This window comes from Chaetura pelagica, unplaced genomic scaffold, assembly GCF_000747805.2.
Source record: "Chaetura pelagica isolate M959 unplaced genomic scaffold, ChaPel_1.0 scaffold139, whole genome shotgun sequence".
In the NCBI taxonomy this organism is placed as follows: domain Eukaryota; kingdom Metazoa; phylum Chordata; class Aves; order Apodiformes; family Apodidae; genus Chaetura; species Chaetura pelagica.
This window is the reverse complement of record NW_009970717.1, coordinates 6,083,892-6,105,323: the sequence shown is the minus strand read 5'-3', so window position 1 is coordinate 6,105,323 and position 21,432 is coordinate 6,083,892. Positions and strand designations below refer to the sequence as shown.

The 21,432-nt window shown below is 40.0% G+C and overlaps 2 protein-coding genes across 2 annotated transcripts in view; both read left to right on the top strand.

The window, feature by feature from the left end:
* The window catches only part of PKD1L2 (polycystic kidney disease 1-like 2), a 35,699-nt gene extending 14,615 nt beyond the window's left edge, over positions 1 to 21,084 (top strand). Inside the window, 28 exon segments of the mRNA XM_010006250.1 lie at positions 188 to 313; positions 1,723 to 1,905; positions 2,252 to 2,376; positions 3,172 to 3,298; positions 3,938 to 4,072; positions 4,745 to 4,950; positions 5,348 to 5,558; positions 5,982 to 6,212; positions 6,438 to 6,539; positions 6,755 to 6,933; positions 7,280 to 7,426; positions 7,938 to 8,137; positions 8,280 to 8,506; positions 9,037 to 9,253; positions 10,229 to 10,442; positions 11,222 to 11,441; positions 11,701 to 11,797; positions 12,391 to 12,531; positions 13,260 to 13,445; positions 14,237 to 14,320; positions 14,323 to 14,518; positions 14,931 to 15,064; positions 15,947 to 16,074; positions 16,420 to 16,580; positions 17,394 to 17,604; positions 18,871 to 18,972; positions 20,120 to 20,251; positions 20,974 to 21,084. Coding sequence (XP_010004552.1) covers positions 188 to 313; positions 1,723 to 1,905; positions 2,252 to 2,376; positions 3,172 to 3,298; positions 3,938 to 4,072; positions 4,745 to 4,950; positions 5,348 to 5,558; positions 5,982 to 6,212; positions 6,438 to 6,539; positions 6,755 to 6,933; positions 7,280 to 7,426; positions 7,938 to 8,137; positions 8,280 to 8,506; positions 9,037 to 9,253; positions 10,229 to 10,442; positions 11,222 to 11,441; positions 11,701 to 11,797; positions 12,391 to 12,531; positions 13,260 to 13,445; positions 14,237 to 14,320; positions 14,323 to 14,518; positions 14,931 to 15,064; positions 15,947 to 16,074; positions 16,420 to 16,580; positions 17,394 to 17,604; positions 18,871 to 18,972; positions 20,120 to 20,251; positions 20,974 to 21,084 — 4,533 coding nt within the window.
* A 305-nt stretch (positions 21,085 to 21,389) lies between these two features.
* The window catches only part of GCSH (glycine cleavage system protein H (aminomethyl carrier)), a 6,930-nt gene continuing 6,887 nt past the window's right edge, over positions 21,390 to 21,432 (top strand). The window contains exon 1 of the mRNA XM_010006249.1: positions 21,390 to 21,425. Coding sequence (XP_010004551.1) covers positions 21,390 to 21,425 — 36 coding nt within the window. The remainder of the gene's footprint in view (positions 21,426 to 21,432) is intronic.

Sequence of the window (21,432 nt, the reverse complement as noted above, 5' to 3'; positions counted from 1 at the left end):
CACAAGTCTGCCACTAAGGGAAGTGGCACCTTGTCAGTACACCTATTATCAGTTCAAATTATCCTTGTTATGGAGTCTTACTCTACCACATAATTTACAGCAAGCCTGCCTGTCAATATACACCACTACTTGCACAGTCCTCATTAGCATCTTATTCCTTCACCTAATTATCCCTTTGTATCCCAAGCTTCGAGGGCTGATGCTGGCAACTCTCTCTGCTGTTAATGTAACATCTGTGCATACTGCTCTTAAGATGTCAGAAGTATTGGAAGAAATCACTTACAGGAGTGAAGAGCTGTCTGTTTCAGCACAGGTAAGCAGCAATTCATCTTCTATCTCCCCACACCAGCAGCACAGACTATTGCACCCCACTGACCTTGGAAGAGTTCCAGTTCCTAACAGTTATCTGTTCTTACCCACTCTTTCAATTGTACCAGCATGTGTATTTTGACCAGAAGGGAATACATTTTGCTATTCAGAGAAAGCAAATTAGGACTCGCAGATACTGTCTCAGCAACCACTCCAATCCAGGCTGTGATCATCTGTCCAATTACATTTTATAATACATCTTGAAGATAGAAACCTTAACTTTTAAGGCAGAAGCATGTTAGGATGTATATTTTATCTTTCAAAACATTCTTAGAACCCTGAAGAAAAACTGCATAGGAGGTTTTTCTAGGATTGTCCAAGTCCATTGGTCCATGATCCATGAGTGCATGGATCACCAGATGCAGGTAGGGAAGCTGTCAGTGAGGCAGGGACATAACAGCGACTTGAGGAAGTGGTCAGAAACGTTCAGACTGGCCTCCAAAAGTATTTCTCCAATTTTACTGTTAAGATTAAGGGCATTATTAGTAGATGATGCTATTTATGCATAAGGAGTGAGCACATGGGAGGACAGAACAAACTGTCACTGGGGACGTTTCCCAAATATGCTGGCAATAAAAAGAGCTGTCCTGGTTTCCGATGTATTATACAGCTGCAGCCAGACAATGGCTTGGGAGCCTTTCAGCAGCCTGTGGTTAACTTTGGCAAGCCAGGAGCATAGCTCAGATTCAGGACTCACCCTCCAGCAAGGCTGCTAAAGGTTTGCAGACTCTGGGAAGGGATATGTCCAAGCTTGCCTCGAATTTGCTTGGCTCCCTCACCAGGCTGGGCTAAAAGCAGCGTGGGGCTTTCACAGCCACAAAGCCATCACTGGCTGCATTCAGGCACTAAATGAATACTGTAAAACTCATGCTCCTTTGGCACTCAGCACAGCACAAGGCCAAAGCTGCTACTTGCTGGTAACACAATAGGATTTGTGGAAAATAAGACTGAAAAGCACATGCACTTGAAATATGGTGATATTTTTTGGACACATCACCCAGAAGTATAACCTAACTTACTACAATACTGTACAGCTAAGCTGTATCTTTGCCCACTGGTTGACAGACAAGCTGCCTTCAGGTATTATTCATCTTTTTTATGGATTAAATCTGTAGAAGCAGGCTGCATTTTTCAGGTCTCTATTACATGTTAGTATATCATCTAGTATATTATCTCTAGTGGCATCTGAAGTATTACTCCAGCACAATAAATTATAGTTAAAAAAGTATTAGCCACAAAGAGACCAACGAGATTTCTCATGTTGCAATAGTCAGTAAATAGTCAGTGACAAGTGTCATTTCTGTCATTTTTAATACCAACACATAGAAACTCTTCCCTTTATTTCCCATGCAGGTGGAAGCTAGCAACACTCTAAAAGATGTCAGTGCTTCCTTGCTCACTGTAAACACAGAGGACAGCAGAGATGATCAGAAGCTAAAAGATGCAGCTAGATATCTATTTAATGCAGTCAGCAATGTCCTTAAAGCTTCTGCAGGAATCAGAGCTACAAACACTTCAGTACCAGAGGCTGAACAGGTAAAGAGCATTAATGTACAGAAGTGCATTAATATATTGCATTAAACTGATGTCAAGCTTTTAGTGCTTCAAATTCCAATGTGTAGAAATTATAAATAATAGAATACCAATGTAAAAGCTGTAAGATGTATTTATTTGCCGTATGCAATGTTTTAATGAGAACTAGAGAAACTGAATTGTTAATTAGAATAACTCTCTGAGATTAAGCAGCACATCACCAAGTTTGCCACCTTTATAAGACACTGAAAATTAGTATTGTTCCTAAAAGGAATTAAAGGCAAATAATGTGCATCTTGATGATAACAAGAAGCTTTGTTAAAAGTTTCCTCCTCTAATCCTTTTCCAGAGTTCAGTGTCACACCTGCTCCTGAATACAGTTGAAAATCTACAGAGTGCCCTTCTGTTTGGGAAACAACCAGATGATGAACCAACAGTCCTCACAACTCCTACTGCCACAATGTATCTACACAGGTAACAGTAACAGTGTGACCCACCCAGGCTCCCGACAGTTCATCTACTGTGCCCCAAATAATCATTACCTTGTTGTTACGTGGAAACGTGCAATTAGATATTGTAGCATAATGACAACTTCAACAGTGCAATGAGGATCTCATTAGTAACTGATAGTAAGAACAGCTTGGACTCCAATTAGCTTCAATAGAGCTACCTTGGAAATTCTCATGCTGGGTCTTCTTTGACCAACAGAGAATTTACTACTATTTCCTGGATGAGGCAGGAGACACCTTTGAAATTATGTGGTAAATTCATGCTATGACAGTTAAGGGTCTTTTTTCCAAGTTGCCAACAATGACATGTTATATAGAATTGTAACCACCTTGGCAGAAGCAAATACAATCACAAGGAGCCTGACAAGCATTCTCCATTCCCTATAATCATCCCTGATTGTTCCCCAAGAGCCTGGCTTTCATTCACATTAAATTGTGCATTCAAATCAAGAGCACATTCTCACAGAAACTAGGTATGACTCTCACATGAGTACACCTAGTTTGGCACAACTTCCTATCCAGACACACCAATTCCACCCCTTCTTTTATTACTCCATGGTAGTGTTATGTGGAGTATTACATCAGGGACAAGTAATGTACAAACTATTTACTGTCAGAGTTAGAAATAGTTTTCCAGCTAAGTTATATTCCTGAAGTGAGGAAGTTTCTTCTTTAGATAGTTCATGTTATTGATGGTTTTTTCCTCTTTTTTTCCTTCTCTTATATTCTGTTTTGCTTGTATCCAACACTAATTGGACAGATTACAAACAGAAAACATGGATGGGACATCCATTAATATCTGCAATTCCAGCTCTGCCAGCTTTACCCTCCCACCTGCTTCCTCTCTCAGTGTTTCAGGAGTTCATGATGAAACAGTGGATATAAGGGCAAGTAAACAACTTTTATCTGACTCAATCTGATAGACAACTCACATTCTTGCTCTAGTGGTTTCAGAATACTTTCTCTTTTTACAACAAACACACAAGCACACAAGTCATCCCTCCTGTCATGCCATGAAAATAATTTGAAAGAATTTTGGTCAAAGAAGCCTTCATTTATCTTAATTACATGAGGTTGGTTCAGAAAGTTAAGGAAGACTGAAAGCTTCAATTCCCCATCTCACCAGCCCCTCACATACACTCCTGATTCATATTTGATTGGCTTAAGAAGGCAATGGAATGAAGGAACCTATAAATCTATTTGGAGTTTGTTTACATCTAATGCTCTGAGGAGGGTACAATATCTCAGAGTCCATATCAACATTTAAACTAACCTGCCCCAGTTGTACTTCATCCCAGCTAGAAATAGGTGAGTTTGATTCACCCAGATCCTGCTGGATACAAAAGACCTGGAAATGTCCCATGATAACACATCCCTCATCTGAATTGGGATGTGGGTTTTTCCCTCAGAACAATAGTTTGCATATTATTGTCATAGTTTTATAATAATTTTTATAAACCCTTCTCTCGTTGATTTGGTACTCCCAGGAAATATCTCCAAACTGACTGATAATGTCTTGCTAATAGATGGTGAGCTTTGCTGTGAATCCCTTCTTCTCCAGTGACACCAGTTTTGACATCAAGGGAACAGTGGGAGGTCTAAGTCTTACTGGTCTGGATGGCTTAATCATACCAGTCAGCGATCTCAAAGAAAACATTGAGGTAAACCCACTATCTTCTATCCCTCTCCCTCTGTTTCCATTTTTTATTTCTCTGTTAATGAGCTGTCACTTGTGTAATCATCTTCTCAGGTGACTGCAAATGATGGTGGTGTTCATCACATTTGTCATGGGATCATGGTGTCTGCTTTTATGGTGGAGGGGTTTGTCTTATGTGAAGAATGAAATAACAAATATTACTGCCTTTTCTTAAAAAAGAGGTGTCTTATTCTTCATTTAAATGAACGTGAGAATGTTAATGGTTGTGGAAAAATATTCCAGATAACAGTAATCCCAAACATCTGATTTCATCATCCAACAACTGTATGTTTTTATATTATTACTGATTGGGCCTCCTAGCCCTTGTATAAACTGACATCTGAATCATTCATACATGCACTTCATGTAGCCAGCGTTTCAGTTATCATTTCAGCTCTTTCATCACAAATGCATCAAGGGTCACAGATTTTGTGACCTTGAGTTTACACAGGTTTCAAATGAACTTTTCAGGGGGTAGCTAACAGTATCAAGAAAATTGCTTTGAAGCCAATATTTTTGCTGGCCATGTTTTTCTTATGTTATGAAAAATATTACCTAGCATGTGGCTATATTGTGCTTGTAGATAATAGAAGATGCTTCACTGTATTCTAAATTATGTCTTTCTGTTTAAAAACAGATAATGTTACCAAGGCTTCCAGCATCTCAGGAAGTTAAGACTCTGTTGAATCTTGGCAATTTTAGCATTTTCCAAGTCAATGTCACCTCAGAAAATGCATCTATAGTGATCCACCTGGAATCAGAACGTGACATTCCACTAATACTGTATCTAGGGTTTGGTTATCATCCAAATGAAACTAACTATGATATGAAAAATCATCTGTTCTGTAAGAAAACTACTAGAGGTAAGACAATTTGTTAGTGAACCACAAACTTGTGCATTCTGGGTTTCTGTAACCAAAAGCCTTTCCCCACCCCTAACAAGTTAAGGGCACCCAGTACAGGGAGTGTTCATCCACAACTTCACAGCACCTGCATATTTGCAGAACAAGCCTTGAGCATGAGTTCAGATACCTAACTAGAAAGAAACCTCTCAAAGGAGTTCCAATTCGGCATGCTTCAGAGTTCCAGTCTCCAGTGTTCACTAACAGGAGCGAAGAGTGGGATGCTTTGAACAATTAGTTGCTAGGAATTATTTCATACTTGTTATTTCAGTTTGTTTATTTGCTTACATGCAATACAGCTGCATACTTCTGAATTGGCATTTCATACATCAAAACAAACCTCTTTATGTTTAAGGTGAGACAAACGCCTGGGTTCTTAGCCCAGAAGAACTCATTTTTGGAGAGGGAACCTACTATTTCATGGTTTTACAAGATATAGGAATGGATTCCACGGTCTATGATGGGCTAACCATAGCTGTCACTTGCTTTGCATCTCGCTGTGTGTTTTGGGATGAGCACCAGGGGAAGTGGAACAACCATGGATGCCATGTAAGTAGAGAAAAACAAAACAATATTTATATTATATACTTCAAAGCCAGCCCCTATAGCCACCATCCTGTCTTAAAATGATAGCACCGAACTGACAGCATAAAACCAGATCATTCGGAGATGTTTTAATAAATGCAAGGTTAGTCATACTGGACTAAGCTTTGATTAACATTTCAATTTCTTGGGATGAGTTTCTATATAAGAAGAAATGGAAGCATTCTGACAAGACCGAAATCTATTAAGATGCCTATCTCAAGCTAGAGATTAGAATGAATATTCCTTATTGGAACTTGAACAGTTATTTTCTGAATAGCAGCTCTCCACACTAATTTACCAATCTCAGCACTGTCTTTTCATTTGTTTGGTAAGTTATCCAATATTTTAAAGCCAAATATTTTATTAGGCATTTTTTTGGGTTTTCAGGTAGGACCAAAAACAAATCCTGGAAGCACCCAGTGCTTCTGCAACCATCTGACCTTTTTTGGGAGCTCCTTCTTTGTCATACCCAATGCCATAGATGTTAGCAAAACTGCACAGCTATTCGGAACATTTGTGGACAACCCTGTGGTGGTGACAACTGTAGGATGTATCTTTCTGATATATGTGCTTGTAGTAATATGGGCTCGAAGGAAAGACATCCAGGATGATGCTAAAGTAAGTCTCTAGGCAATAAAAATGCAATGTATTTAAGCCTGTTCCAGCTTTGCCTATCGTGTTTGAATAGGAAGTTTTCAACCAGTCCTACTCCAGTCCCTGTTACTCTCTGTTTACTGATAAGCATAAATATTGTTCACAAGACAACAAACTCCTATTCACGGCTTTAAGGAATCCATGCTTACAGAACAGCTAACACATCGCTTGCATTGTGTCACTCTGCAGGTGAAAATCACCGTGCTGGAAGACAATGACCCCTTTGCTCAGTATCGTTATCTTGTGACAGTTTTCACAGGCCACCGCCGCGGGGCAGCCACAACATCCCAGGTATCATCTGCACTGTGTGGTAAGACAGTTCATGCATTCGTTTGAGAACTGGATGAATAATGGAGCAACTCAGCCTATTAAACAGGACGGTTCAAATGCAACCTCTGAACCAGAAAGTCCTTAGAATTGGTGAAAGCAGGAAGAGTTATGCCAGAGGAATTATCATACATAGGATCTAGATGTGCAAGTCTTCATTTGGCCATCTTATTCTTCAGGTGACTCTCACACTCTATGGGGTGGAAGGAGAGAGTGAGCCACACCATCTAATTGATCCTGATACACCAGTCTTCGAACGTGGAGGAGTGGATGTTTTCCTCCTCTGCACCTTCTTCCCTCTTGGAGAACTGCAGAGTATTAGATTGTGGCATGACAACTCGGGGGACAGCCCATCCTGGTAAGTGGACATCTGAAGACTCTGGAAAAGTCTGCAAATACTTTTTACCATTATGAGTTTTCTTTTTCTAGAACTTGAAAATTATCCTGTCTACAGTTCTAAAAAGGAAGGAAGTTCTAGTTTCTCCTATTTGCAGATGAATAGATCAAACCACATTCTAAACTGCAGGACCAGGAGCTCTTCCCATATCCTGTGTCCAGTAGAGGATGGGATGTGTTCTGTGACTTACAGTTTAGACTCAACCTAAGAAGCTGAAGGCTAGAGTTTGTCCTCCATAGTCTTGTTGAGTCCTGAATTTCATACCACTCAGTTATATGTGAACATGCCCTGTATGTTTTTCCTACAGGTACGTGAATCGAGTATTGGTCCATGATCTGGCTTGGGATCAGAAATGGTACTTCCTCTGTAACTCTTGGCTAGCTGTTGATATTGGAGAATGTGTCCTAGATAAAGTGTTTCCAGTAGCTACAGAACAGGACATGAAGCAGTTCAGGTACCTTCTGTTTTATGGACTTTTTAGTCTTGGTAGTAATTAGTCTAATAAAGCAAGTATGCCAAAAAAGATCAAACCGGTAGACAAAAATGAAAACAAGGGGGATCTTTCCATAGCCCTCAAAAGGCTCTGAACAAGAAAAAGAGGGACGATGGTTGTGTACATTTCGTCGCTACCCTAACAGTAATACACTGGAAATATTGGTGTTAGAGGATAGACTGACAAGACCTCCAGAAACCCAAGCATCTTACCTTCTTTTATGTATAATTTCCCTAACAATTTATATAGAAAATGCTCATGATTAGCTCTCCCTCCATGGGGTGGCCTGGAGGAAAGGACATAAGTAGCTATGACCATTCCATGCAACTCAAGCCATGACATTTGGTAATCTCTCACAGCTCTTATTTCTTCTGACAGTAAGTAGAAGCATGAACAGGTCAGAACCCTGAACTGCAGCTTTATTCCCTCTCTGTTCTAAGTATCTACTTGATTTCCCTCTCCTCCTTCCCAGCAATCTGTTTTTCATGAAGACCTCCAAGGGTTTCCAGGATGGGCACATCTGGTACTCAGTTTTCAGCCGCTCTCCACGAAGCTCCTTCACACGAGCCCAGCGTGTGTCATGTTGCTTCTCACTGCTTCTCTGCACCATGCTGACCAGCATCATGTTCTGGGGAGTGCCAAAGGATCCAGCCGAGCAGAAAATGGATTTGGGTAACAATCCTAACCATTGCTTGAGTAGGGAAATAGCATAATCTAGAAGTAGGACAGCTGCACAAGTGGGCTTTTTCACAAGAGAGAGATCTGATGGGTCCTGGGGTTATTTCATCTCCTCCCCTTTGTTTGATCTTGACAGGTAAGATTGAGTTCACGTGGCAGGAAGTGATGATTGGCTTTGAGAGCTCTCTCCTCATGTTCCCCATCAACCTGCTCATTGTGCAGATCTTCAGGAACATACGACCCCGCCCAGCCAAGCAGGGAAGAGAGAAGAAGCCGGGAAAGAACGGTCGAGTGTCCCCGAGCCTCCTTTCCACCCCACAGGTCACCCAGGCTGTCTCACTAACTCCAGAGGCTGTGACAAAGGCAAGTCCCTGTGGCTGCTCCCCAGGGAGCCCTGCACTGCCCTCTGCTGCACACACTGCCCGACACCCCCAGTTTAACAGCAGAAATTTTCCCTCCCAGATGCCCTTCAACTTCTCCGAAGCAAAAAGCCAATGACACACTGGTGCAAAGCGCTCATTTACCCCTGACTTCACCAAGATCTGCCTACGTACATCCCAGCCCTAGCACCATTATTATGTGTGACCAAAATGAGTGTGTTTAGGGGTTAAAAGCAAACATAAAGCAAGACAGCAAAGATAAAAAGTATCATGGACCCTGTCTTTCTCAGCTTAGGTCCTCATGCAGATAAGCTGTGTTTTTGAATCCAGAAAGCTGTTTTGCTGAACTTATTTAGATCTGCCTGTCACATCCAGCACTGTAGGGTGTGCTAGCCTTACCCATTCTGGAGATTTTAGCAATTGGTGAAGCTTCCAGCTAGTGGTGCCTTCAGATCACATCAGCTTAAGTCACTGCAACCAGAATCACTGCTGTGTTGCTGCTGTCTTTTCTAGGACATCAGAAGAGTTGCCAGCTCACTCTTTAAGGCCCTGAAGACTCCATCTCTCATTTCAGTATCAGATCTCGGAAAATCAACTAACATCAACACACTTTTGTCATTGGTCGAGGACATCATCTGCCAGCAGAACAGAGCTGGCCAAGAGCTTTATGATGAGAGCAAGAAGAAGGATGATCCTATAATTGTCACATTAGGTGCTATGGACATACAAGGTAAACACCATTAAGCCTACTGAAGCCTTTGTAGTCAAAATTATTGTAATGCTGGATGTGATAACCCAAACTCTTCTTGCATGCTGATTCAAAGGCAATTACAGAATCACAGAATAGTTGAGGTTGGAAGAGATCTCTGGAGATTGTCTAGTCCATCACTCTGCTCAGAGCAGGGTCAGCTGGAGAAACTTGCTCAGGATTACATCCAGTCAGATGTTGAATATCTCCAAGGATGGAGACTCCACAAATTTTCAGAGCAATCAGTTCCAGTGTCCAGCTCCTCACAATACACAAGTTTTTCCTTATGTTCAGACAGACCTTCTCAGATTTTAATTTGTACACATTGTCTCGTCCTTTCACTGTGCACTACTGAGCACCCAACTGAATAAACACACTGCAAAATTTCTATTTCTTATGCCGTAGAACTAAATGTTAGCTATCAGCTTGGCTTGAGAGCAAGATCTCACAAATAAAGACTCACAAATATCAGTTGTTCCACAGTCTTTTTGCCCCATTTTTTCTTCTTGGCCTTGTGTTATTTTTTCTTTCAGTCTGACTCTTAACTAGGCATTCATTTATTTGCAATTAAAAAATGACATATGAGTAAACAATTCTATTGATTTCATTAAGACTTACATTTGGCTTTTTCCGTGAGTGTACCAAGCTACTAACTGCACAAGTAAACTATGAACACATTAGCATGTGAATTCTTATCTGAATTCTCTATTAAGGTTTTAGGACCTCTGATGTATTAAGTTGCTTTCTGGCAACAATTCCAGCTCATTCCAGTAGAAAAGCACTAAAGTTCTAGTACTAAAGCTGCTTTTACATGTCCCTTCCAATGTTACTCTTCAGTTTGACACATTCATAAGCTTGAGTTCTAGTTCTGCTCACCATTGTACTAAACAGTATTTTAACCTATTGATAGCTATGCTAATTTTCTTTGTAAAAATTGAAATTACTCTTTACCTGCAGAAAAAACAAGAAGCCCAGTTCCAGATAAGGTAATGTGTGAGCGACTGAAGTGCAGTGATTACAACCGCTGCCTGTACATGCAACTCCAGCACATTGAGGAGGAGCTGGAATTACTGGGGCCCCTTAAATTTCAGATGCCTCAGAGTTACACACAAGCCATTCAGCAGGTTCAGCACATGAAGAACCTCCTGGAGAACCAGACCTGCTCATCAGCATCCATCAGTGAGAGGTGATCTATTCCTCATCTCATCCTCAGTAGAAGTAAATTCAGGTCATGAATTCAAAGCTGTTCGGGATGATGAAGCCCAAATAATTACCGCTTAATATGTGTTAGATTATTTTTGTAGCTGTAGAAACATGTCTTACTATTATCCTATTGTAGAAGCAACAAAGAAATGTCAGTGCACTGCAAAGTGCACACAAAAGCAATATTGACAGATCACTCTGTCATTTTTGCCTCCAAAGCTGAATGTTACAATTCAATGCCACAGGATAATAACAGGCTGAGGTAATCACTGAGCTCCAAAGTCTCAGATGTCTCTTAGAATGTATTGATAAAGAAAAATTGTTAAGCAGACAAAAATATTTCAATGAGATACAATAATTAAGCTGGAAGTATTGAAAATGACACCACCAATTATCTCTCTGGCATTTCTGGAGATAGATAACAGAGGGATAAAGCAATTAAATGTGTCCGTAGTTTTATATGTCAGTAATTCTATTGGAGGTTCAGTTATGCATGAACTGAGGAGTAAATAAGTCCATCACATTTGTTTTGATTTTAGCTGATCTCTTCATACTTCCTCAGATTTTTCCTACCCATATATCCTATATAACTGTAGCAGTTATAAGAATTTAGAATGTTCTGACTGAGAATTTCAATCATAAGAAGTTGCCTAGCCCTGCTGAAACCAATGACTGTGATTTTGGATTCTGTTCCATTCTGGACTGATTTTTTTTCTCTTTTGATTTACTCTCAAGGTGGTCTCTTACCCCGAGCTTCTCTGGTGATGGCAAGAAAAGTTCTTCTTACAAAGGGCTGCCCTGGTGGTTTGTGTTCATTGCTTGGTTCCTTGTTGCAGCCACCAGTGCTGTATCTGGGTTCTTTACCATGCTCTATGGGCTGCATTATGGCAAAGAGAACTCCATCAAGTGGTTGATCTCCATGGCCATCTCCTTCTTGGAAAGTCTTTTCATCACACAGCCCTTAAAGGTGAGATACTCAGAAATGTGACTAATCCTGGTTTGAGCCAATATTAACTCATTCTACTGTCACTTCAGAGTAATGTGTTCTAAAGAACTACTAGATTTAACACATAAAATGAGAAATCTTTGCCCTTAAAACTGGAAGTAGCAGGTGGTTTACAGATTTCTGTTGACATCAGTGCCTGGATCCAAGGGGATCCAAGTCAAAGCCTGAGCTTCTTTATATGAAATGTGTATATGGTGAGTCTACAGCTAACTCTTTCCAGGTGCTGGGATTTGCTGCTTTTTTTGCTCTGGTTCTGAAGAAGGTGGAACATGAGGATGAAGAAAACACAGCTATTGATGGGCCTTTATGTGCACCAGGTAACTGTAAAGTGAGAAATTACTAAAGAAAGTTAAGTGTTCTCCAAGGCTTTGCAGTACTTCATGTATAAATGTGTGACTCTGCATGACCGAGAATTTCACCAGTTATCTTCATATACCTGAATCTTAGCTTACAGGGTTATCAGGAATCAATCACTAAATCCACTGGTGCTGTGACTATGTGCCCATTAGCATTCCCAAGATCAAGGTGAAACAAATGTAAATAAATTATTTTGGAGAAATATAAGGACCAGTGTATGTTTAAGTTGGATAAATCCTGTAAAACACTTAATGAAAGAGCCCACACAAATGAAAGAGATAAAAGAGAAGTAGTTCTGGATCAAAAGAATAATACTTTTTTCTTTATCTTTTTCTGTACGTTTTTACTTCTGCAAAAATACAGACATGCACAATCTCCCCTAGCCCTATTGTAAGAGGGTCTTCCTTACAGATATTCAATGCAATATCACATCCCCTGTCTTCCTAAGGGAAAGCATGAAATAGAAATGTTTCATTATCATGTCCAAAGAAATTAAAAGCAGGACATAGATGATCTGTTGGCTAATTCCAGGATTTACTGCTCTCACCCACAGGTGATACAAATCCTTTCTTTGGAGCCCGAAGGGACAGTAGAAGCAATATTTACCAGCCACCTCCTGCAGCTGATGTGGAGAAAATGAAAATCAGCTGCATGAAGGAGCAGAAAGCATTTGCCCTCATCAGAGAAATCCTGGGTATTGTCCATATGTAGATCATCTTGTTTTATTCAGTAGTATTCTTCAGTATTTTTACATCAGTGAAGCTATTGTTGTCTTCAGTAAAAAAGTTTTGGAATATCTTTAGCTGTCTGCCAGCCATTAGAGTGTAGAGACAGGCTGTTCAGGGGCAGTTGGGGCTGAAAAGAGGAGGGAATGTTACTGGAGATAAAAGTGTGGCTAGAGGCTTGATTTTATGGTAAAAAAACACATTAGAGACACATGAGAGGTGAAATAAAAGTTACAAAGGGTAAAAGGAGGGTGTCAACAAGTAAATTAAGTTGAAGTCAAAAGAGCAGATGGAGGCCATTTTTGGAGGCCATCTTTCTAAAAGCAAAAGTATCTATAGATAATGAGTAATACCCCAGGTTTATGTTCCCCAAAAATAATGGGAAAAATCACCTTAACTTCACTTGGAATTAAGTTAGACTACCCATTTTATTTAGAGTTGTTGTTGCTATTGGTGTTCAGCCAGCCTTCCCCCTTACTTTCTAGACCACTACTTGTATTCCATATATGATACACTCCCACTGCAGCACATTGCAGAGGCCTCTGTAAGTGAATCAATGACCACTGGTCACTCAGAGTCTAGGACAACATCTCCTTAATCTAATAGGTGATGACAGGGGTAATCATTCATGAAAACTATTTTTAACAGCAGTGTTAATTCTGAGATCACATGGGCTGTCTCTTCTTGTTTTTTCCAGCTTATCTGGGGTTTTTATGGATGCTGTTGCTGGTTGCCTATGGGCAGAGAGACCCCAACTCCTACTACTTAAATAAACACATTGAGAGCAGCTTTACAGATGGATTCCACGATATCTACAGTTACCAGGATTTTTTCACATGGGCAAACACCACATTAGTAAAAAATCTTTATGGATCATATAAAGGTGCAGAGTCACATTGCTTCACTTCAGCTTGCCAGATTCTGAAACCTGTCTTTTATACATCTCTTTAATTTGCTCAAGCAGATTTGACTGGAGACTGAGAGTGGATAAGGCTGGTGTGGATTCTTATAATATGCATATTAGTGGATAAAAAAAACAAGCCCACAGCCTGACACCAGGTTTAATGTGCCCTGATATCTTCCTTATCCTTAATATAAACAGAAAGTTCTGCACTATAATTTTACATTTTTCACATTTTACATTACTTATTCCAGATACATCTCTCAGTTTTACTCCAGTTTCTTTCCATAATTAAAAAAAAAAAAAAAGAATGGCACATAGGTGGCACTATAAAGCTTTTCTTCAGGAGAGCTCTATTTGCATCATGATTTAGGTGAATTTGAAGGGTAATTATGCAATATCACCATGTTTCTATCTAGCAATACCCAGTAGTAAATATGACCCCTTTTTCATCTCACATTTAAGAGTAAATATTAAAATCCATTAGCAGAGTTGTGCATTGGACATGATGGGCACTGCCCAACTGTGGCCAAGTGAACACTGCATACAGCTAATCTGCTGTGTGACTTGAAGAAAGTTATAGATGGATGTTAGCTAAGAACTCAGTTCAAATCAACAAGAAACATTTATTTTCATTACTGCTTTGCTTACAGTTTTGTTTAGAAAAAACCTAAAGCAAAATACTAATGCATCAGTCAATCATAGATGAGATGAAGAAATACAATTAGTAGTTCTGTCATTGCCAGTGCTGCTCTTCTCCATATTCCATTTAGGATTCATTACAGATGGCAACTCCAAGCTGGTGGGTAGTGCTCGAATTCGCCAGGTAAGAGTGAAAGGAGACACCTGCCCTATTTCTCCCGAACTCCAGCATCATCAGATTATGGGGAACACTGGAATACTTCAGTCTTTGATAACTCCTCTGACCTGAGCTCAGCATGGCAGTATCAGAGTCAGTTCAAACTGAGAGGACAGCCCAGCTGGGGCAAACTTGCCATCTACAGGGGAGGGGGATACGTGATTCACCTGGGGACTGATCCTAAGAATGCCTCCAGGTACCACTTGTATCCTTGTAAATCATTAGTGCTTCTGCTGTAGTGTCCATGATGGTTTTTCTTCTACCCTATTAAAGATTCATTTCAGATTGCACCCTGAGTTTTCCTGTTATGCATTGAGCTGGAATATTGCAGATATTACTGCTAAGTCATCATTATAGTTGATGTTCCTATCATCTTGCTCCATGCTAGGTAACAACCAGGATCCTAAATTAGAACCTTTTTCTCCTAACTTACATTCACGGATTCCAGATTTACCTAGCTGCAGAAATACATAATGTTGAAAAACTAGTAAAACAATCCTACCAACGTATTAATACAGATTGGATCTAGCCTAGCTTCCTGTTTTCCAGGTAACACAGTCTATCTCCCATATGAGTTAGATCACTGGCTGTACATTTTTTTTTGGCAGAATTCTCCAGTACCTTTTCAACAATGTCTGGCTAGACACCTTCACAAGAGCAGTGTTTGTTGAATTTACAGTCTACAATGCCAATGTGAACCTGTTTTGCATCATAAGCCTGATGTTTGAAACCAATGCTTTAGGTGAGAAGTTTTAAGTCACACATTTCTGAAGACAGCAAGCAATGCTCCTATAGAGTGCAGATTTACATGCTGTCATTGGTTACCTAGCTCCTGATTCATTAAACAGAAGTGTTTTAATAAATCTAATCAATACAAGATTTAGAAATCATTCAGGAAAAATGTAGCATCGAAGTAATACAGACCACAGTGGAATATCTTATGTTTGCTTATGTAATCATCTGCTGATGAAGGAAACATGGTACTGAAACTTAATCTCCAGAATTTACACAACAGGAACAAGAAAAATGATGTTTCCTAATAGTTTCAGCTAATCAATACAAATAACAAAGTCTGGGGTTTTTTGTTCCAGAAGATTTCTAATATAGATAGCTCTGTAATAATAGAACAGATAATCTGGATACAACAAGAAAAATAGTGAAACTAGATTCTGCATTGAAGGCCATAGAAAAACATCTAATCTGAGCAATTGCCTCTTTCAGGTCTGTCCCAGAATTGGAAAATGCCCAAACCAGACCACAAAGCTGAGCTCATTTTCTTTTTAGAATGAGATTCAGACTTACATCTCCAGGTCCTCCTGCTACATTTCTGCATTTATAGTCCAATCCAAGCCCAGCCCACTGGGATTAGTTTCATATTCTCATACAACAGAGCACTAGCCCTCTAAAAGCCACTGCCTGCCTGAAATTCCTATTTGAGGAAAATTTCAAAGAACACTTATAAAGCTATTCACATAATCAAGTCTAAATCTCAGTTTGGTAGTTGGATTCATTCTCACACTGATGTGAATGTGGGTATGAAAATCTTACTCGTGAATGAGGTGCTTGAATGGAAACAGAAAGATATCATTAATAGAGCACTGAAGTGAATATTGTTCTTTTTTAGGGGCCTTCTTCACAAGTGCAGAGCTGCAAAGTGTCCGGCTTTACCCATACACCAACAGTCTCCACATCTTTGTGGTTGCAGCAGAAATAATTTACTTCCTCTTTATTGTGTACTACATGATAGTACAGGTGAGGCCCAATGGAAAGCTCATTTGACAGTATCATCTTGTGTCTGGTTTTGATTTCACTTGAAAAAAAAAACAATTAGGACTGCACTTGACTTCAGTAGCCCTGCTGCTGATTTGCACCAATGGAAGACGGAGTCAGATATTGTACTTGTATTAAGTGGCCATGTCTGTATTTATTTGGCAGGAATGTTTCTTTTGAGAAATACCATGAGAAATTTGTGCAAGATGCAATTTTATCAATGTGCACTAGTCTGCTTTATTGTGGAGGGGATAGACCTAATCTTTAGAGGTGTATTGTTTGATAGGGAGTCATGAGACCGAAACAGTAAAACTTCTCTTTCCCCAGGGAAAACTGATGAAGACTCTGAGATGGAGATACTTCCACAGCAAGTGGAATCTCCTGGAGATAGCCATTATATTGATCAGCTGGAGTGCCCTCTCAGTGTTTGTGAAGCGGACAATCCTTGGGACACGAGACATCAGCTACTACCAGGAACACAAAGAGGAGTAAGTACTAATGCTAGTTAGTACACCCTTTGCTGGTGCTACTTATGCAGAAACAAACCTGGTTTTCCTCTTCCCAAACAGCAGCTTTTCTCTGCTAGCTAACACTACTTTATATGGCTATATTAATGAAGCATGTAAGTATTTCAGGGCTTACTGTGTGTCAGCAATGGGGTTTTCCTCTGATACCACTCTATAAAGTCCAGCAGTCAAGCACCAAGATCCCCAGCTGAGCTAGATAATGTATTAACAAGTTTTTTTTTTCAGCTAACCTTAAGACTGGACTCACCTCAGTCACAGACCATGGTTGTGATCTCCAGTCTTTTACTTCATTCCTTACAGTACCTTCTCACATATCTCGCTGGAAATTAGTTAATCCTGCACAGCACCAGTAACCTCAACCCTCTTCAGTTATTCACACATGCAGAGAAGAAAACAACTTCTTTTCCTTTTCCAACTTCCTTTCTGACCCTTTCTAAGGGTCAGAATTTGACAGTAAGTTTGCATTAGCTGCCTGTAAACTGTGACTTGCTAAAAATGAGCAGCTTTTGGGCTACAGCCTAGACCCTCTCTCAGCTCTAGCTAATGCTGCTGAAAACACTCTGCCATGTAAGACTGAGCTTTTTGTGTGCACACAGCAGGAAGTACAGATGGGAATACTCAAGCAAGAACGCAAGCTAGCCGTGCACTGAAAACAAGGACAGAGTGACTGGCTTTTTCAGCACACTCATTTATGCACTTCAAAAGCTTCTGTGTGCACAGTCTATTACTTTTATTTATATATATATATATATTATTTTTTTTTTCCCCTGACAGCTGTGTAAGCTTTAATGAAACAGCAAGAGCTGATGCAGTTCTTGGCTACCTGATTGCATTCCTAGTGCTCCTCTCCACAGTGAAATTGTGGCACCTCCTGAGGCTCAACCCTAAACTAAACATGATCACTTCAACTCTAAGGAGGGCGTGGGGGGATATCTCTGGATTCATCACTGTTATTACAATCATGTTCCTGGCCTATTCTATTGCTGTGAGTACCACTGTGGTTTCTGTTGTCTGCAGTCTGCACCCAGGTACTGTCAGGTTAGATGAATTATTTCCAAATGCTGAAAGCAACAAAGCTTTGAAATGTAAGACTGAATAAAGCTGCCTATCTGAATCTTAGGTTGGCAGTTTGTAGCCCAATTCTTCAGTGTAAGTGAAAGCAAAGTTAAAATATCCACTTGTCTGTTCATTGCAAACTACAATTTAGTACAAAAATCAGAGTCATACAAAATAAAATGGTTATCTGTATGTAATAGGTGTGATAAAATACAAAACAGTTTTCTGGATAAGTTTAAATTGGGAAGATTGTAGCAAGTGCAGTTTTGTTTGGCTAGTCTTAAAGTGGGAATTTATTATTTTTCTGCCTATTATAGGAATACTTATGCAAATACAATTGTATTTTCATTCTAATAAGATTAAATAACTATTGGACTGCAGCTATTTATGTATATTTACTGTTTTACTTAAGTGTTTTGCAAAAATCGTCTGGCAGAGTAATATGGTAAATTCAGTACATTTCAATTGCAAAATCTCTGAAAAAGAGGAAACCATCTGAGCCAAACCCAAACATTCCTGTACCAGGGCAGTCCCATGACAAACAGGACCTGCTGCAGCTTCACTCGTCCTGATTTCACATTCCTCAGTCTCTCCCTGCAGCACTGGCACTCTACCAACTGAGTAGCCCTAGGCACCTGTGTGACTACAAATGTAGCAGTTAAAATTAGTGATTAAATAAGTCCCATGACCCAGCCTGTTCAGACATCATGCTGTGAAAGAAAGAGGCAGAGGGATGAAGAAAAAGGTGAGGCTGCAGCAGCCCCCATTTAAATCAGACACAGTAGGGCCACAAGATATAAATGAAAAACACACTAGTTACTGAGGGCAAACAAGGAGGTTGCCTATTTGGAAGGATCTGTGCATTGAAAGCCAAGTGTTTGTGACTATGATTAATATGGGCAACTATGCATGGATAAATCTGCTCCTTGGAGGTGAGCTGAATTACTTCTATGACTTTGTGATGTATTTGCCAATTTTTTACATATCTTGTGGCAAGCTTAGCAGATCTTCTCATACCCATGAAAAAAGCTCCCACAGTTAACCAAATTCAGAAAGTATGAATCCCATTCATAGCTCCAGGTTAATCTTATTCTGTGACCTTGTCTGGTGTTTCCCCTGTTTGTGAACAAAAAACCCAGTTTCTCATAAAAGGCCCCTGATCATGACACAAAATATGCTTTTTTTTCCTCTGCAGACAAACCTAATCTTTGGCTGGAAGCTCTACTCTTACAAAACTCTCTTTGATTCAGCAGAGACCATGGTTAGCCTTCAGCTGGGAATCTTCAACTATGAGGAGGTACCACCTCTGTCTGATTTTGAGAAGTTTATCACTATATAATTAGCATCTCAGCTATCAAATACACTTTGACCCAGCAAAAAGAAGACTTTCAATTAGTGTGAGACATTAATCTAATTTAGCAAGCTCCTCAGCTTTCTAAAGCAGATAGATGTCTTTTCTCCTCAAGAAAAAGACAGCAAGAGAAATATAGCTCACATTCCATTTTGACCATCAGTAGACTCTAATGAACCTTTCATTGAGAAAGGAGCTCACATTTTAACTAGCTATATTATTTATTGATTACAGAAAATTTGAGCAATGTCCTTAGAAAAATACAGAAAGAAATGTGAGCAATGCCCTATGTTTGTTCTGAACAGCCCCTGATCAGCTTCCCAAGAAAGGCAAGACCTCCCACAAGAGGACTTTACATTATGTTTGGTTTTATTATTCTTGACTTCTTCATTAAATTCAAATATTATAATATCCTTTGGACAGCTTTCTGTGGATTAAGCTAGCTCCCTAACACCTCTGACTGTGGAGTCCTCCTTGGTAGATGTTTTTAGACCATGGAACCAACAGAGTATGGATAGCTTTGAAGATGAGTAATTGAGCACAGATTTTTTCATATCTACATTCCATTCATGTTCCTAGTTTATAGCTTACATGAAAATTAGGGGTTTGGATTTTTACACAACCCTTAGTTTACATGTGTCCACGACAGTGTGACCAGGCTTCTCTGTAACGCATACAATAAAGTAAAATGAAAGCACACGTAGACTTCATCTGTACTTGGAAAGCTGAGGCATGATGGAGCTTCAGCCATCCTGTGGATAAGCAGATCTCCAGGCTTGCCAACTTTCATGTGAAACTTTCATGCCCTTACAACCAAATGCAAACACTTAAAAAACCCCAAAGATTGCCGAAATTCATAGAACACATATATTAAAAAGTCTATAATCTTTGTACTATGTCATATCAACACAGGAAAGTGACTAAAGGAGAAAATTTATACATGTATGTATAATAGATATAGCATAATTTATTAGCCACAAGTGTTTTCAAAGAGAAAAACTACTTATTGTGTCTTAACTGCTCGTATGTATGCTTTTATTGTTTGGAATTTTTTGCAATCAAAACATGATGTCTTACCTTATGAATCTTACAGGTCATAGACTACAATCCAATTTTAGGCTCCTTCTTAATTGGATCCTGCATAATTTTCATGACATTTGTGGTACTGAATCTCTTCATTTCGGTGATTCTGGTTGCTTTTAGTGAGGAGCAGAAGCACCACCAGGTGTGTTCATTTAAGCTCTCTTGATGTTTTTAACATTTATTGTGAAAGTGCTTACTCATGACTTAAGTATTCCACCACCAGATCAAAAACTCAGTCCAACTCTTAAGAAGTCAACATTTGCTCATAAAACACACTTCAGATTTTCCAGATTTATACTGTCTATTCCAGTTCAGATGAGTTCCTGTCCAGATTTAATACAAGATCTGATTTGTAGCCTTCTGTTTACATACTAAATCCAGCAAAAGTTTCAGACTTGAGCCCAGCTCTTACTGAAATCACTGCCAAAACTGCTACTAAAGTGCATGAGGACTTTACAGCTCCTTTAAAACATCTTACTGAGTGTCTGACTCATTCAAGCTACTGATAGCATAGTGTGACATCCAGTTTAGTACTCCAGTAATGTCCAAAATTCCTCTACGTTTTAAATAAAGTCAAGGGAGATGAAAACAAAGGACATGGTCAATAAATACCAAGATACATTTAGTTTTTTTCTCATTTCCTCCACCTAGATGTGGTGGGTGGTTTGTACCACCAGCTGTGTGGTCGCTGGCAAGTGAACTTCCAGTTCCTGCAGCAAGATTTCCACGGGCTTTGACAGAGGCAGAGCTATTTCTGACCTCAAGTGGAGATTTTCCTTTGAGACGTTTTTTCTGCCTTCAGCAGAGCTTGTACCCGTTTCTGCTCCGTGCACCTGCGTAACTCGCTCCTTGTTGTTATTTCAGGCTTCTGAAGAAGAAGAGATTGTTGACCTAATGCTCATGAAACTGTTCAGTTTCTTTGGGATTAAATGCAAGAAGGAGGAGAAGCCAGCCGCTACTGATCAGCTGGAATAACGTTGTGAAAAAGGACGTTATAACCGCAATGAGAAACGGCTTTGTGGGTGAAAGCTTTGCTTGGTAACCGCCTGCTGGCTCAGGCTTGGGTTGTTGTGGCTTCTGGCTGACACGCTGCGGCCTTCCGCCCACCAACGGGCAACGATCGGTGTTTATAGACTATTTGCGAAAAAAAAATAACAAGGCTTAACCTGAGATACGGTGTCTCAACGTGTACCTGCTGTAGACTTAGCCGCTGTATGTAATAAACACGGAGCGCTGTGGCACGTTTGGCTCAGAGGCCTCGCTGTGCGCCAGGCGGGAAGATGGCGGCGCCTGGGCCCGCCGGGCCGCTGCTCCCTGTCAGGA